We start from the raw sequence: 17,669 nt of genomic DNA, 5'->3' as shown, positions 1-17,669 counted from the left end.
TTAAAACCCCGACGCTGACTCTGAGCACTGCATAATTCCTCTGGAGTCTTCTCTGTTGGGCTAATCAGCATTGTACCAAGAAAACAGACTTAAAGCCTCAACACAAGCAAGAAACAATTTCACTTCCCTTCGTATCCAGTTCTGCAGAAAGTTTCCCACCACCCATTCCCTGATACACAGAGAACCAAGCACTTGATTAAAAGCAAGCAAATAAATAAGTAAATAGATAAAAGGACTTTAAAACTTCTAGAATGCAGGACTCCAAAGCTCATAAGTAATCCCTCAAGCCCCATCACTAAGGTAGTGTAATCTCTACATTCTACTCTAGGACAAAATGTGTGACGTCTTTTCATGGTGACACCCCGGCGTGTCTTCCCCAGCCCTAGGGCTTCCCTACCCTCTAAATAGAACCTAGAGTGCAGACCAAGCCTTTCTTAGCCTCCCCTCGGAATTTGGCTAGAAAAGTTCATTAAATAAACAATTTAGGCCGAGTGTGGTGGCTCACACCTGTAATCCCAGTGCTTTGGGAGGCTGAGGCAGGAGGACTGCTTGAGTCCAGGAGTTCAAGACTAGCCTGGGCAACATAGCAAGACTCCATCTCTTAAAAAAAAAAAATTAGCCAAGCATGGTGGTGTGCACCTGTAGTCCCAGCTACTCAGAAGGGTAAAGTGAGAGGATCACTGGAGCCCAAGTCTTTGAGGCTGCAGTGAGCTGTGATTGTGCCATGGCATTCCAGCAGAAAGAAACACTCTGAACCTGCCTCAAATTTTTACATGGCCAAACAAAATACTGCTCCTGCTCCACTTGGAGGGATAACCATTAGGGCCAAGCTCTCTTCCAGCACCAGCCTCTGCCTCTGCCACCCTAACAAATAATGCCCCGTTTGCCAAATGGACGGGGACAAAATGGAGAGGAGATTTTAAAAACAAGTAATCTTCTTTTAGCGTATTAAGGTGTTATCCACAATGGGGATTAAATTCTCCCAACCCATGCCAACAGTGGCAAGGCCCCACGGGCTGAGAGGGGTTCCTCGCATCACAGCAGAAGTCAGGATCACCTGACACAGGTAAGCAGCTCCTCCTCTCTAGTTAGCCTTCCTAAGTGGCCAGATGTCAAGGGTTAACATCTACCTAAATACCCATGAGTGGGTAGAGACCCTGATCTTGACCCTAGAGTCTCCCTCCCCCAATCAGCCATGGTCATGAGAGCCTCTTCTTAACTTTCCAAGTGAGCTCTTCGGGGAATTCCAGTTCTATTGAACTGACAGACTGGGCCCTGAGTGTTTCCCTCTGAAACAGTCTGCTATTAATACCCAATTTAAAAAAGTTAAATAGAAGCAATTATCTAGCATGGGTGGCAGTGACAGTGAACTCCTCAGAGGACAGGAGTGAACCCCCAGCCCCAGGGCAGAACTCCACAGAACCCAGGTCTGCATCCGCTCGCTCGCAGGAGCAAGCTCCCTCGACAACAACCAACCATCCCCCAACCTGCATTTTTTTGAGATTTTTTTTCCCAAAACAAGCAAAGATTATTTACATAAAGCATTTGAAAATCAAGCAACAGAAGGGTGAACTTTGTATTCCAAATAAACAGCTTCCTCTCTGTATAAGTGACAGAGTGTTTTTTGGCATGGGGGCTATTCACGGTAAGTCAGGGTCTCCACGTGGAAAGCCCAAGCGGAGACTCATACTTGGCAGGTGAGGGTTTGGGTCAGGGAGCCCTGGGCAGCAGATGGAAGCGCCACGGGGAGGGGAAAACAAGACTGAAGGCTGAAGAGCAGGCTGAGGGGGGAGGCCTTCATTCACCTTCTCGGTGCTCTCTCCAGCCTCAACATCTTGACCTCATGTACTCACATACCTATGCAAATAGCGCTTATCTGCAAACTATTCCTTTGTTTAGACTTGGGGCCAAAAAATTCCAGGCACAGTTACTCCAGATTTCGCTACTGTTCACCAACAAGAGAGCCCCTGAGTCTTCAGATCTCACTGTGCCCTTTCACTTTCCTTTTCAGTTAAGCTTCCTGTACAGCTGCCTCGGCTCCTTCTCTTAGAACACTCTAGAGAACTGGAAATCATGTAATTACTTTTGTCTCCAAAGAAACTAGCAATGCAGCTGAGAAAATGTATCCAAAAGGTTTATATACTTGAATATTTTTCACTTTCATCACATTCTGTAACACCCAAGGAAAGAACTCCCAAGTAAAATGAAGGCAAAGACCCTTCAGTAATCATTTGGATTTCCTAGTCAGATGTCTTTCCCCACTCTGCAAGCGAGTCTCACCTCTGTAAATATTCTTTAAGACAGTATGAACTGGATATAAAATACTATTTCTACTCTGGAACTGGGACTCAACTTAAAAAGTAAACTCCATTAGAGCTAAAGATTATCCCAATATCTACAACATTTAATCCTGTTTGCCCACTAACTCAAAATAAACGGCCAAAGATGTATTTTTATTTATTTATTTTTGAGATGGAGTCTCACTCTGTCCCCTAAGCTGAAGTGCAGTGGCGCAATCTCGGCTCACTGCAGCCTCCGCCTCCTGGGTTTAAGCGATTCTCCTGCCTTAGCCTCCTAAGTAGCTGGGAATACGAGCGTGCCGCACCATGCCCAGCTAATTTCTGTATTTTTAGTGAAGACGGGATTTCACCATGTTGGCCAGGCTGGTCTCAAACTCCTGACCTCAGCCTGCCTCAGGCTCTCAAAGTGCTGGGATTACAGGTGTGAACCACTGCACCTGGCTTAAAAATGTATTTATTTATTTATTTATTTTTTTTTTTGAGACAGAGTCTCACTCTGTTGCCCAGGCCGGAGTGTGGTGGCAGGATCTCGGCTCACCACAACCTCTGCTTCCTGGGTTCAAGAGATTCTCCTGCCTCAGCCTCCCGAGTAGTTGGGATTACAGGCACGTGCCACCACACCTGGCTAATTTTTGTATTTTTAGTAGCGACGGGGTTTCACTATGTTGGCCAGGCTGGTCTCAAACCCCTGACCTCATGATCCACCCACCTTGGCCTCCCAATTTGCTGAGATTATAGGTGTGAGTCACCGCGCCCGGCCAAAGATGTATTTTTATAAGAAATTCTCGCAGGGGACTGAGATGAAAAGGGTTGGAAACAACCCCAAGAGCTGCTGTTTATCCTCTTTTGTGGGGAGCCTCGACCACATGGGGCTCCTGCGCCAACCTGACTCCAACCCCACCCCCAGCAACACTCTCCCTCCCTTTTCTTGTTACATACTTTAAACAAGGTAGCCTTTCGGTAATGCTGCATTGCAAGGTGTTGTTAATGCATCCCACGGTTTAACGTGGGCATTCTACAGCAGAAAGATCTGTTTGTGAATATGTTGTCTTTCATCAAGTTTACACTAAGAGACATAATCAAGACAGTTCCTTTAACATGAAGGGCAGATGGGAAGTGGGTCTTCTCCAGGCTGGCAGCTAGTGCTTCCGGACAGGGCCAGGCCACTCGGCCACACCAACCTCCTACGCCCCATGCTCTGTATTCCGACCAACCGATGAAACCTCGGGGCCACCACAGGTCTTTCACTCTGTCTCCTCCAGGCCAGAGTCGGGCTGCACCTGCAGGCTGGCTCGGCCCAGAATTCCATACACCATCATCCAGACGAACAGGTGGCCTCGTGGGAGTCGCATTCAGGGGCAGCATCTGCCCTGGATCTCAGAGGACGGGGTCTCCAATGAGGAACCTCCACCACCCACCCTAGTTAAGACACTCATTCAAAATAATTTCACAACCTGTTAGCATTTTAGCATAAATTCCAGGTTAATGGAATACCTGGAATTTCAAATCATGCAAAGCAAAGCAAAAAAAAAAAAAAAAGACAACTGAGCTGGGCTTCTTGTTTACAGCTAGCTAGAGTGACAAATGTGGACAGTTTTAAATCATGGTGCCCGTACCAAACAGGCAGCCCCCTGAGTTATGGACAGGGCAGGGGACCGCCCCCCCACCCCCCAACCCCGCAGCTGTCCGGGCATATTTCAGCATCAGGTAGAACACACGTGCACACAACACACCACACACACCCAGGGCGAGCTATTGGTTTCCCCTAGAGAGGATATGGAATAAGGTTCCGGGGGAAATTCCACACGTTCATCCAGTTCCGTCTGTAGCTGTGGTTTTGCAGACGCAAAGGGTGATAGTGCTGGCCAGTTCTGCTTTCCCTATCTCTGTTGTCTTTTTTATGGTGAGGATGTGGTGGGAGCACGAGCTTAAGTGAGATAATAAAAGTGATAATATCACACCTATAATCTCAGCGCTTTGGGAGGCCAAGGCGAGAGGATCACTTGAGTCCATGAGTTCAAAACGAGCCTGGGCAATACAGTGAGATCCCACCTCTACAAAATATTTAAAAATTAAAAAAAAAGTAATAAAAATGCAAAAAAATCACACTAACAGCATAGGTTATTTTGTGCAGTGGTTGGAGCTAGATTCTGGAGGCCAAATGAGGTTCACTCCAGCCTCTGCTGTGTCATAGCTCCATACCTTGGCCAAGTGACTGTACCTCTCTGCCTCACTTTCTCCTTCTGTACAGTGGGATGATGCTTCTGACACAGGAGTGTTGTGAGTTCTCCTGAGAATGGATACAAGCTCTATACCCAGGGCCTGGTCACATCTGATGCCATCACGTGCCACAACATGGCAGGTGCCATGCGGGGTACTACACGGGCACAGGCCTGCCCTGCTTCCCACAGCCCTGCGAGGGAGGGGCCTCTACACAACAGACACAGAACCTGTGGCTCAGAGGAAGAAGGAAATGCTCCAAACAAGCCCAGATCCAATCAGGGTCTCCCTGGCTTCTGAGATGGGCCTTTCCCAGGCTAGGTGGGTTATAACTTTTATTCAAAACTTTCAGTTCCAGCTGATGGTTATACCATTGGGAGCCTCCATTTATTTAGTAACGAAACTGAAAACAGACAACTAACGCATGTCCAGGACTCCTGGCTCCACACCGTGCCAGGCGACATCAGTCAAGTTTCCAAAGATCACCAAGTGTCCAGCTCAGCTCCTGCCCTCATCAGCAACTTTTCCAAATGAACCTTAAGTTGAAAGCCACAGTTACCCTACTACAACCAAAAGTCAGGCAGTGGCTGCTAGCAGAGTACGATGAACAAAAGCAGATCTGGTATAAAGACAGTGACTTTGCATTCCAAAGCTTAGCTTAGGGGAAGAACAGGCTTCTGCCTTAAGGGTACCACTTTGCTTTTGGGGCAGAAAGCAGGCACTTTCAAAAGGGGGCTTGGCATGAATGTCATCAAAGGAAGGAAGCGAGCAGGTGAGGGTTCGCATAACTTGCTTTGGCGCCTTATCTACTGAGTCCAAGCTGGTGACCAGTGGTACCTTAGTGGGCAGGACTAGGCTGTAACAGCCGAAACTCTTCCGGTGGGAGAGAGCTTCATCATGGGCACAGTCTGGGTTGTAAATCGACTGTTCTCTCTCCAGGCAACCTCCTGGTGGGCAAGGGTTTCACTCTGGCTCTCCTGAGCACAGGGTTAGGGGAGCTTTCCCGGTAGGCAGTGTCTGGTGAAAGGGAGGTAAGGGGCTATAATTGCATTTCTGAAGGGCTAAGTAAAAAGTGGGGAGCAGGGGGAAGTGGAGAAAGAAAAGAGAAAAAAATAATAATAAACCAACAATAACTCACACTCTTTTTCTTAGAAAATGGGGGTATCCAGGGCCGGGCACAGTAGCTCACACCTGTTATCCTAGCACCTTGGGAGGCCGAGGTGAGCGGATCAAGAAGTCAGGAGATCGAGACCATCCTGGCTAACACGGTGAAACTCCATCTCTACTAAAAAACAACAAATTAGCCAGCCGGGCGTGGTGACACGTGCCTATAGTTCCAGCTACTCAGGAGGCTGAGGCAGGAGAATCACTTGAACCCTGGAGGTGGAGGCTGCAGTAAGCCGAGATTGCGCCACTGCACTCCAGCCTGGGCGAGAGAGTGAGATTCTGTGTCAAAAAAAAAAGAAAGAAAGAAAGGAAGGAAGGAAGGAAGGAAGGAAGGAAGGAAGGAAGGAAGGAAGGAAGGAAATGAGGATATTTGGTTACAATATTTCCTAGAAGAAATGTAACTCTTTTTCAGTGAGCGACCTGTCACAGCACAGTTCCTAAGCCCTGATTCACATTCATCTTTTTACCAACGTGTGGACCTCAGACCCCCAGGGAAAGGGCCATGAAAAGCTTCTGAACCTCCACGTGCCAGGGAAGGGCTGTGGCTGACCCTGTGGGGGAAGGGCTGCGTCTCAGGTGGCTTGAGATATGGAAATAAGAATTTCCTCCTTCTAGGTCAAACATTCTGGAGCGAACCTCTCCCAAGACTTGAGGAAAGACAACATAGGTAGAAACTTGTTGCTCTTGTGTAAGAACGTAATTAAAATCTAGGAGAAATAAATGCACTTGGTGCATGTTGGGACTAGAAGAGAATGCAGACAGAGCCCCCGGAGAAAAGTTTAAAGGCCATGCTTTGCTGCCTCCAAGCCAGCCCTCACTGGAGCCTGCTCACAGCGGCTGTGGGCAGGAGCGTGCTTCTACACCCGGTCTGAGCAGACAACCTGCAAGGCAGGCACCCAGGAGAATTCCCTTAGGAAAATGCCACAGCCCTGCACGGCCTGCTGCCTGTGATAAACAGGTGTTTGGTCTTTGTTCCTGATGCCTGGCACAAAGCTCTTAAAACCCTTAGAATCTCCCGACAGATAACAGCGTCTTTTGAGAAGAGTGTCTTTTTTTTTTTTTTTGAGTCTTGCTCTGTCCCCAGGCTGGAGTGCAGTGGCGCAAATCTCGGCTCACTGCAACCTCTGCTTCCCAGATTCAAGCAATTCCCCTGCCTCAGCCTCCCAAGTACCTGGGACTACAGGCGCATGCCACCATGCCCGGCTAATTTTTTGTATTTTAGCAGAGACGGGGTTTCACCATGTTGGCCAGGATGGTCTTGATCCCCTGACCTCGTGATCCACCTGCCTCGGCCTCCCAAAGTGCTGGGATTACAGGCGTCAGCCACCATGCCTGGCCAAGTGTCTTTTATATGCTAACAAGAGGGCTGTTGGGAGGGACCCCAGATAGCACCAGGATGGGGGCTGGTCACTTGAGAAACTTTGAGCCCCGCCTCCAGCATCCCACCACCCCACCTCCAGGGAGGGCAGAGGGGCTAGAGGTTGCATTAAATCACCTATGGCCAATGATGTAATCAATCATGCCTAGTGAATGAAGCCTCCATAAAAACCCTGAAAGGATAGGTTTGGGGAGCTTCCAAGGTGGTGAATAGATCAAGGTGCTGGGCGGGTGGCTCGCCCAGGCAGGGCATGAAGCTGCTGGAGTCCCTGCCCTCCCCCTCCGCCCACCTAAGCATCCCTTCGACGTGGCCGATCCTGAGTCATATCCTTCACAATAAACTAGTAATACTTAGTAAACTGTCTTCCTGAGTTCTGTGCTGTGAGCCGCTCTAGTAAGATATGTGAACCTCAGGGGGGTGGGTTGGGGAAATCTCCCATCTACAGACAGTCAGAAGAACGGGGGCAACCCGGAGCTTATGCCTCGTGTCTGAAGTGGGGGCAGTCTTGTGGGACCCAGCCCCGGGCCTGTGGGATCTGTGTTAAGTCTGAGTAATGTCAGAATGGAGTTGAAGTGTAGGACACCCAGTTGGCACCAGAGTTGAAGAACTGAGAGTTGGTGTGAGAAAAACCCCCACACATTTGGTGTCCAAAGTGTCGTGAGTAAACACAGTCGAGATTGCTCCTCGCCGCAGCCGCGGCTGGGCCGGGTGTGGACTCCACACTTATCTATCATTGGTCCTGCGGGATGACTCAAGCTGCTCCAAGCTCTGGAAGACCGTACTCCGTGTAGACTATGCAGAGAGGGTTTTGCAGATGAGCCAGATATTTGTAAAGGTGATGACTTGGACACATAGAGGCCTTCGGGGCGGCAGGAGAAAGTCCAAGAAAAAGGCATCCAGTGGGCAGGGCAGCCGGTTCCACTGGGAGGGGGACTCACTGGGAGACTCCAGATGGAACAGCAGTCAGGGGTTTGCCGGCGGAGAGGAGGTGGGGAGCTCAGGCCAGCCAGTCCTCGGCCTTATCCTTCTGATCAGAGATGGCATTACATAACAGACAGGCTGGGTTCCGGCAGCCTTGCCCCTGTCTTGGCTCAAATGCCAACCACATGTCCCTTGTCAAGCCTGAGTTAGAAAGATAGGAAGAGGCAACCTGACACCACAGTGTGAGCTTTGAAAGGGAGGGGCGATGCCCTGCAATGAGAAGTTCCTGTTTCTTTTCTATCTCTTATTTGTCACAGGTCCTCAAGTTCTGTTACAGTTTTTTTTTCCTTCTCAAGAATTATGCCCAGCGGAGGGAACCCGAGGCGGTGCTGACATGGAATTCAGTGTAAATTTGGAGACCACGGGGGTGTGTGGCTTAGATACCAGAGAAGAAGAACACCATTGTGAACCCGCTGCCCTACACGGCAGTTCCAGGGCTGAATTCACAGAACAGTATTAACAAAAAGAGGTCTTGGTGTCTTATCATTTTCATTTAACACACGAACGTTAAGCAGTGTCTCACCCTGGACATTTTACAGGAGATTAAGCTGGCTGGATGCAGTGTCTCACCCTGGACATTTTACAGGAGATTAAGCTGGCTGGATGCAGTGTCTCACCCTGGATGCCTTTGCAAAAGCAGTGCCCTAAAAATGTGTCGTGTTTGGCCTAGATGCTCGTCCAAGAATGGAAAAGGCCACGTACAGAATCCAAGCACCCGAGGGTGTTCTACTCCCGACTGACCCTTCACAGGAGCCCGAGAAGATCCCAGCAGGACTCCCTCCTTGTGGGTATGCATAGGATCCGGGCTGGCAAGAGCGACCAGGCTCCTCCTCCCACACTCACAGCCCCGTGAAAGGGGAGGGGAGGGGAGGGCACCCGTCTACCCAACTGGTGGGCTCACTCCACCTCAAAGGACAGTGTGAGCCATAGCCACGACAAGGCAGTGGCAAGGGCTCCTTTCCTCATTTGGGCACAAAAACATAAACGTCAAGAGCTACGTGGAAAATTGTTGCAAAACAAAACAAGAGTCCGTGTGAGTGCTTTTCCTCTGGCAGGAAAAAGCTTCCGAGAACACTGTTAACAGCAGCCCCATCCCAGCAGGCGGCAGCAGGAGGTAGATGGTTAAAAAAAAAAAAAAAGTTTGGACATTTTTAACTTTTTAATGAGCATGAACTATTTCTGTAATTGTATCAAAACAAATACAATTTAATCATCCACTTTCACTGGGTGAGGTGGCTCACACCTATAATCTCAGCACTTTGGGAGGCAGAAGACGATGGATTACTTGAGCCCAGGAGTTCAAGACCAACCTGGGCTACAAACTGAGACCCCATCTCTACAGAAAAAATAAAAAAACTAGCCGGGCGTGGTGCTGCATGTCTGTAGTCCCAGCTACTCGGGAGGCTGAGGCAGGAGGACTGCTGAGCCCAGGAGGTGGAGGCTGCAGTGAGCAGTGTCTGTGCCAGTACACTCCAGCCTAGGCGACAGAGTGAAACCCTGTCTCAAAAAATAAAAAACAGTCCACTTCCTAAGGCTGCTTTTCTGACAATATGTATCAAGATCCTTAAAAATGCACGTACTCCTTCTCCAGTACCTCTACCCTTCTACTTCTAGGAACAGTGAGGAAATAAACACGTGAGCAAAAATCACAACAGAGGTAGGCGAAAAGACTGCGCCCGGCACAGGTTTGGCATTGCTGCATGTGCTGTACCTGCGGTAACTCACTCCATCCTCACAGCCTGTCTAGGGGTGGATAGTACCCTCTGCCTTTACAGGTGAGAAGCCAAGCCACACAGAGGACGTGAAAGAATGGAGCAAGGAACCCTGCTCCTAACCAGGACTACACGGCTGCTGCTTCACAGCCTTCACTCGTTTTTGGTTTTTTGTTTGTTTGTTTGTTTTTTCTGTTTCTCGCGAGTAGAGTCTGGCTTTGTCGCTCAGGCTGGAGTGCAGTGGCACGATCTCGGCTCGCTGCAACCTCCACCTCCCAGGTTCAAGCAATTCTCCTGCCTCAGCCTCCCGAGTAGCTGGGATTACAGGCGTGCACCACCACGCCCGACTAATTTTTGTATTTTTAGTAGACACGGGGTTTCACCATGTTGGCCAAGCTGGTCTCGAACTCCTGACCTCGTGATCCACCTGCCCTGGCCTTCCAAAGTGCTGGGATTACAGGTATGAACCACTGCACCGGCCAGCCTTGACTCTTACGTGTTCATTCATTAGAATTTTTGAGGAATTTTAGTAACATGGGGGAAAGAATATAAATGGAATATAGTGTAAATTGTAGCAAAAAATAAATGCAGAAGTAAAAGACTGGCAATGCACACCAACACATGAACAGAGCTAATCACCAGTTCACGCCACTACTGTGTGTTTTTATTAAATATTCTTCTGTGTCTTCCAAGTTTTCATCAATGAACTTGTATTGATTTTATGATAATAGCAGAATTCCTGTGTTTGAGACAGAATGGAACCATGGCAGCCTGAGGTCTGAACTTGCTGGAATGTGGGAGTATCTGCAAACTGCAAGATGCCCGGCTGTGCTTGCTGAAGCCTGACCTCCACAGCTAGAAAAGTCCTGACACTGAGGGCCGGGCACGGTAGCTCATGCCTGTAATCCCAGCACTTGGGGAGGCCGAGGTGGGTGGATCATGTGGACCAGCCTGGCCAACATGGTGAAACCCCATCTCTACTAAAAGTACAAAAATTCACGGGGCATGGTGGTGCACACCTGTAATCCCAGCTACTCAGGAGGCTGAGGCAGGAGAATCACTTGAACCTGGGAGGCAGAGATTGCAGCAAGCCAAGGTCACACCACTGCACTCCAGCCTGGGTAACAGAGCAAGACTCTGTCTCAAAAAAAAAAAAAGTCCTGACACCTTGAGTGGTGTTGGGGAAACTGGCTATCCACGTGCAGAAGAATGAAACTAGACCCTTATCTCACACATATACAAAAATCAACTCAAAATGCATGAAAAACTTAAATATGAGACCAGAAACTATAAAACTACTAGAAAAAAACATAGAAGGAAAGCTTTAAGACAATGGAATGGGCAATGTTTTTTTTTCTGGTATGATCCCCAAAACACAGGCAACAAAAACGAAAACAGACAAATGGGATTGCATCAAAACTAAAAACTCTGCACAGCCAAGGAACCAGCAACGGAGAGAAAAGACAACCTACGGAATGGAATCACATATTTACAAGCCATTTATTTGATAAGTGGTTAATATCCAAAATAAATAAGCAACTCAAGTAACTCAACAGCAGGAAAACAAATAACCCAATTAAAAAAATGGGCAAAGGACCTGAATAGATGTTTCTCAAAAGGAGACATGCAGATGGCCAACAGGTCTATGAAAAAGGGCTCAACATCACTGGTCATCGGGGAAATGCAAATCAAAGCCACAAAGAGAATCACATCAAACCTGTGAGAATGGCTATTAGCAAAAATAGAGCAATAACAAGTGCTGGTAAGGATGTGGAGAAAAGGGAACCCTTGCATGCTGTTGGTGACAACGTGAATTATTCCAGCCATTGCAGAAAACAATATGGAAGCTCCTTTAAAAATTAAACAGAGAACTACCATATGATCCAGCAATTCCACTACTGGCTATACTGTTGACCCTTGAACAACATGGGTTTCAACTGCACAGGTTCACTAATACATAGATTTTCTCCCACCTCTGCCACCCCTGCTATAGCATGACCAACCCCTCCTCTCCCTCCTCCTCAGCCTACTCAACATGAAGACGATGAGGATGAAGACCTTTATGATGATCCGCTTCCACTTAATGAATGGTAAATAGGTTTTTTCTTCCATATGTTTTTTTTTTTTTTTTTTTTTTGAGAAGGAGTCTCGCTCTATTGCCAGGCTGGAGTGCAATGGTGCGGTCTTGGCTCACTGCAACATCCACCTCCTGGGATCAAGCGATTCTCCTGCCTCAGCCTCCCAAGTAGCTGGGATTACAGGCACGCACCACCATGCCTGGCTAATTTTTGTCTTTTTAGTAGAGATGGGGTTTCACCATGTTAGCCGGGCTGGTCTTGAACTCCTGACCTCGTGATCTGCCCGCCTCGCCCTCCCAAAGTGCTGGGATTACAGGCGTGAGCCATCGCGCCCAGCATTTTTTTTTTTTTTTTCTTTTTGAGATGGCATCTTGCTCTGTTACCCAGGCTAGAGTGCAGTGGTGTGATCTCTGCTCACTGCAACCTCCGCCTCCCAAGTTCAAGCAATTCTCTGCCTCAGCCTCCTGAGTAGCTGGGATGACAGGCACCCGTCACCACGCTCAGCTAATTTTTTTGTATTTTTAGTAGAGACAGGGTTTCACCAAGTTGGCCAGGCTGGTCTTGAACTCCTGACCTCGTGATCCACCCGCTTCAGCCTCCCAAAGTGCTGGGATTACAGGTGTGAGCCACCTTCATAACATTTTTCTCTAGCTTACTTCATTGTAAGAATAGAGTATATAATACAGATAACATACAAAATATATGTCAATTGACTATGTTATCAGTAGGACTTCTGGTCAACAGTAGGCTATTAACAGTTAAGTTTCTGTGGAGTCAAAAGTTATATATGGATTTTTGATGGCACAAGGGGTCAGTGCCCCTAACCTTCATGCTGTTCAAGGGTCCATTATAGATCCAAAGGAAATGAAATCAGTATGTGGAAAAGAGACCTGGAGCATTATTCAAAACAGCCAAGAGATAGAACCCACCTAAGTGTCCATCAACAGAAGAATGGATAAAGAAAATGTGGCAGATATACACAATGGAATATTAGCCTTAAAAATGAAGAAAATGCTGTCATTTTCAACAACATGGAAAACCTGGAGGACGTTATGTTAAGGGAAAAAAATCAAGCACAGAAAGACAAATTCCACGTGATCTCACTTATAAGTAGAATCTTAAAAAGTTAAACTCAAAGAAACCGAGAGCGGAATGGTGGTTACCAGGGGCTAGGGAGTTGGGGACATTGGGGAGGTATTGGTTAAAGGATACCAAATTTCATTTAGAAAGAATACGTTCAAGAGATCTATTGCATACCATGGTGACTAAAGTTAATCAAAATACATTATATACCTGAAAATTGCTAAAAGAGTAGATTTTAAATTTCTAACCACACAAAATGGTAAGTATATGACATCATCTATATGTTAGAGTTAGCAATTCCACATGTGTGTGTATATATACACACACACACACATGTATGGCCAACAGGTCTATGTTTATATATATATATATATATATATATACATACACACACACACATCATGATGCATACCATAAATATGTATAATTTTTGTCAATTAAAAAAATAAATTTTAAAAACAAAATAAAGTCATTGACACCTGACAAGGATTGACAAATCATAGCTCAGGTAAAGGAAGGGTAAACAAATTAAACAAAGCTTGTATGTGAAATAATGAAACCTTAAGAAATCTCTATACCCTTCTATATTTTTAATTATTGTGGTAAACTACACATAACATAAAATTAACCATTTTAGCCATTTTTGAGTGCACAGTTCAGTGGCATTGAGTCCATTCACTTTGTTGTATCAACCATCATCACCATCCACCTCCAGAACTTGCATCTTCCCAAACTGAAACTCTGTCCTCACTAAGCACTAACTCCCCGCTTTCCTCCCCCAAGCACCTGGCACGCACCATTCCACTTTCTGTCTCTCTGAATCAGGCTACTCCAGGGACCGCTAAGAAGTGGACTCATACAGCATTTGTCCCTTCACATCTGGCGTATTTCACTAAGCATAATGTCCTCAAGGTTCATCCATGTTACAGCCTATGTCAGAATGTCCTTCCTTTCTTTCTCTTTTTTTTTTTTTTTTTTTTTGAGGTGGAGTCTCACTTTGTCACCCAAGCTGGAGTGCAGTGGCGTGATCTCGGCTCACTGCAACCTCCGCCTCCCGGGTTCAAGCGATTCTCCTGCCTCAGCCTCCTAAGTAGCTGGGATTACAGGAGCATGCCAACACACCTGGCCAATTTTTTTGTATATTTAGTAGAGATGGGGTTTCACCATGTTGGCAAGGCTGGTCTCGAACTCCTGACCTCATGATCTGCCCACCTCGGCCTCCCAAAGTGCTGGGATTATAGGCGCGAGCCACGGCACCCGGCCTAGAATGTCCTTCCTTTCTATGGCTGAATTCTATTTCACTGCGTGGACAAGCCACATTTTCTTGATCTGCTTGCCCATCACTGCGCCCTTGGGTTCCTTCCACATTTCAGCAGTTATGAAAAATGTTGCTATGGTCATGGCCATACAAATACGATGCTGTTTTTAACTTTTAATTTACGTGTGCTATTTTTGTCATGTCCATTTCCGGAATTGTATTTACTAAAAGGATTACAATTGAATTACATACTGTCTAAGGCCACTTTTCTGGCAATATGAAGTTTTTTTAAAGATGGAGTCTTGCTATTTCCACAGCCCCGCTTCCTCCACTCCCTGTCCAGACCAGCCCTGAACATTCCACTCCTCTCTTAACTGGGAAAGTATCAGAAAACACCATACAGAAACCACCCAGCCACAAAGGGATTCAGTCCCTATTTGCCACAAATAGAGAGGGTGCTCACTGCCCGGGAAGGCACTTCCAAAGCAGCGGGCTCCAGGAGGGCAGGCCCACGGCTCTCTGCACCTCAGCTCCCCAGAGTGTAAAATGGGCACTGGACCACCTGCCGCAGGGCCCTCCCAGCTCTCCAGGCTGTGCCAGTCTCAGCATCCCGCACCGCTGCCATAGGCTTCCTCCTGCAACCCCAGTACTTTCCAGTGACTTTCTCACATTAATTACAAGGATTATATAACAGTGTGGCTCCAGTACTGACAGGGGTATGCAGGAAGGAGAGCTCTCCTATGCTGCTGGGGCAGAGAAAACCGGGAACAGCAGTTTGGTGACTGACTCAGGAATACTTGGTCAAGCTGAAGTATGCACACCAGTGACCCGCCAGGCTCGTGCCTGCCCTCGGGATCCTCCGGTGCTTGTCTGAGGAGTTGGGAGGCGGTGAACAGACACAATCGCTGCAGCACTGTCTGTGTGGACTGAGCATCCCGAATCTGAAAACCCCAAATCTGAAATGCTCCAAAATCTGAAACTTTTTGAGTGCCAATGTGATGCTCAAAGGAAATGCTCACTGGAGTATTTTGGATTCGAGATGCTTGACCAGTAAAAAAAAAATACAAATATTCAAAAATCCAAAAAAAAAGATCTGATACCCAAAACACTCCTCACCCCAAGAATTTCAGATAAGGGATACTCAAACTGTACTTTCAAAAAAGAGAAAATAATTTCATTATCCAGCAACAGGAGATGGGTAACTGAGCTCGGGTTCATCTGGAATCCTGAATCATAGTTGAAGCAAAATGAACTACAAAGAAAAGAACTACAAAAACCAACCTGGAGAAGTCTCAAGATTATGGTGATCTACATAGAGAAAGCTTGTTGCAAAAGTGTACATAAAAAATGATAAAAATGTTAAACACACAAATACCCCAGCTGTCACAGAGATACATAAGAGGTGGGGTGAAGGGGCTGGCAACACTCTCTTCCATTTGGGGCCACACAGGCTTCCCCTCCTTGCTGTCTGCTAAATGGTACCCACACACCTAACCTGATAATAAAATGCAGACAGAGCCATAAACATCATACAGCAACACAGGTAACATATAAACACAGGCTGAAAATGAAGAAAGAGCAGCCCAACTTTAGAAGAACAGTCATCACTATAGGTAGGAAGAGGAGGAATGGAGGCTGGAACTTCAGTATAGATGATGTTTTCAAAAATAGATTCTTTATATACACATATGGGAAATATACATGTGAGTTATGGGGAAGGGGGGAAGCACTGATTCCTTCTTTTCTCTCCTAAAGTGAGACCACACCCTCATGTCTAACTGCAACTCTAGACTGTAAACTGCAAATCAGTGCATTCAGCAGCCAACAAGAATATTGTATTTCTCCATGTGGAGCTGGTCTTTGGATTTGCTAGTTATGCTGAACGTAACTGGCAAATAAACCATTTTTATTAATGGGGAAAATTCAGAGCCCAAGAGTAAGAAATATACAATAATAATAATAATAATAATAACAATAACAATAATATAATAAGTACAAGGGTAAGATTTGTATTGAAGAAAAAATTTCAGCTGGTCATGGAGAGTCAAATCCATAATCCCAGCACTTTGGGAGGCTGAGGTGGGAGGATCACCTGAAACTAAGAGATCAAAACCAGCCTAGGCAACATAGCAAGACCCCATCTCTGCAAAAAAAGAAATTAAAAAATTAGCCAGGCACGGTGACACGCGCCTGTAGTCCCAGCTACTCAGGAGGCTAAGGCGGGAGGATCCTTTGGGCCCAGAAGTTTGAGGGTACAGTAAGCTGATGCCCCTGCACTCCAGCCTGGGCAACAGAGTGAGATCCCATCCCTAAAACAAAACAAAACAAAGCCAAAAGAAAGAGAGAGAGAGAAAATGTCTTAGGACTTATTACAGAAGTTTTTACGCTTTATGGTATCTGACCAGTCTAGTAAGTCGAGCATATAAACTGTTAGCAACAGGAAAATGAATTCTACATAACATCTACATAGTTCATATATACATAAATATATGTATATAAATCTAGATACATCATAAATATATAAAGTCTACAACATGACGTGCATATTTGAGCAACAGATATCAGATGTCCTGAGATATGATTCACCTGTCGAAGCTGTACAAATCAATGGTTTTTAATATATTCGCAGAGTTTTACAACTATCACCACCATTAGTTCTAGAACATTTCATCACCCCAACATGAAACCTTCAACCCATCAGCAGTCACTCTCCATTTTCCCCCAAGAGTCCCTCACCCAGGCCCCGCAACACGAACCTCCTTTGTGTCTCTGCAGGTTTATCTATTCTGGATAGTTCATATAAATGGAATCATACAATATGAGGCTTTTTGTGTCCAGCTTTTTCTACTTGACACGGTATTTTCAGGGTTCATCCGCACTAGAGCGAGTGTCAGAGTCTCGCTCCTTTTGAAGGCAGAATAACGTCCCATTATGTGGACGGATCACACTTTCTTCATCTACCCATCAGCTGATGGGCCAGATGGTTGTTTTGATTTTTTTCCTAGTGTAAGGGTTCTGCATTTTCGATGATTCTAAACAAAGCAAACTCCCCGCCCCCGGCATCAAGTTCACCTCCTCCTGCAGGGAAAGGGCTCCTGGGCTCACCTTCTCCTCGGCCGACCTGAGCACGCTGGAGACCTCCTGCACCACCAGCTCCAGTGCCTGCTGCCGCGGGTCCTCCTCAAAGGACAGGAAAGGCGGGCCCTGGAACAGAGGGGCAGCATGAGGAGGGCATGCACAGGAGGGGATGCATCTTTTAAATTACGGATCTGTTTAAAGTTCTGAAAAATTAAGAAAATGTACTAGCACATCTTTCTGTAAACTCTGTGCTTCTAAATAGCAGCAATGGCTAAATATCAGTAGGTTTGCACATCCAAGGAGCAGCTGGTAATAGACTGTGCTCAGTGGGCAGGATTCAGTTACGGGAGAAGGGTGGGAAAGGACAGGAACCCGGGAGCAAACCTGAAGACGCGGCAGGAAGGCAGCGAAGGG

At 46.7% G+C, this 17,669-nt stretch overlaps 1 protein-coding gene across 1 annotated transcript in view; it reads right to left on the bottom strand.

Annotated features, from left to right (window-relative positions):
* Positions 1 to 17,669, bottom strand: part of C2CD2 (C2 calcium dependent domain containing 2) — a 69,056-nt gene that overhangs the window by 39,890 nt on the left and 11,497 nt on the right. The window contains exon 2 of the mRNA XM_032174677.2: positions 17,283 to 17,381. Within this exon, the coding sequence (XP_032030568.1) occupies positions 17,283 to 17,381 (99 nt within the window). The remainder of the gene's footprint in view (positions 1 to 17,282; positions 17,382 to 17,669) is intronic.

The sequence above is a fragment of the Hylobates moloch genome, unplaced genomic scaffold (genome assembly GCF_009828535.3).
Source record: "Hylobates moloch isolate HMO894 unplaced genomic scaffold, HMol_V3 SCAFFOLD_14, whole genome shotgun sequence".
Taxonomy (NCBI): Eukaryota; Metazoa; Chordata; class Mammalia; order Primates; family Hylobatidae; genus Hylobates; species Hylobates moloch.
The sequence above is the reverse complement of the archived record's forward strand: the minus strand, read 5'-3'. Positions and strand labels throughout refer to the sequence as shown.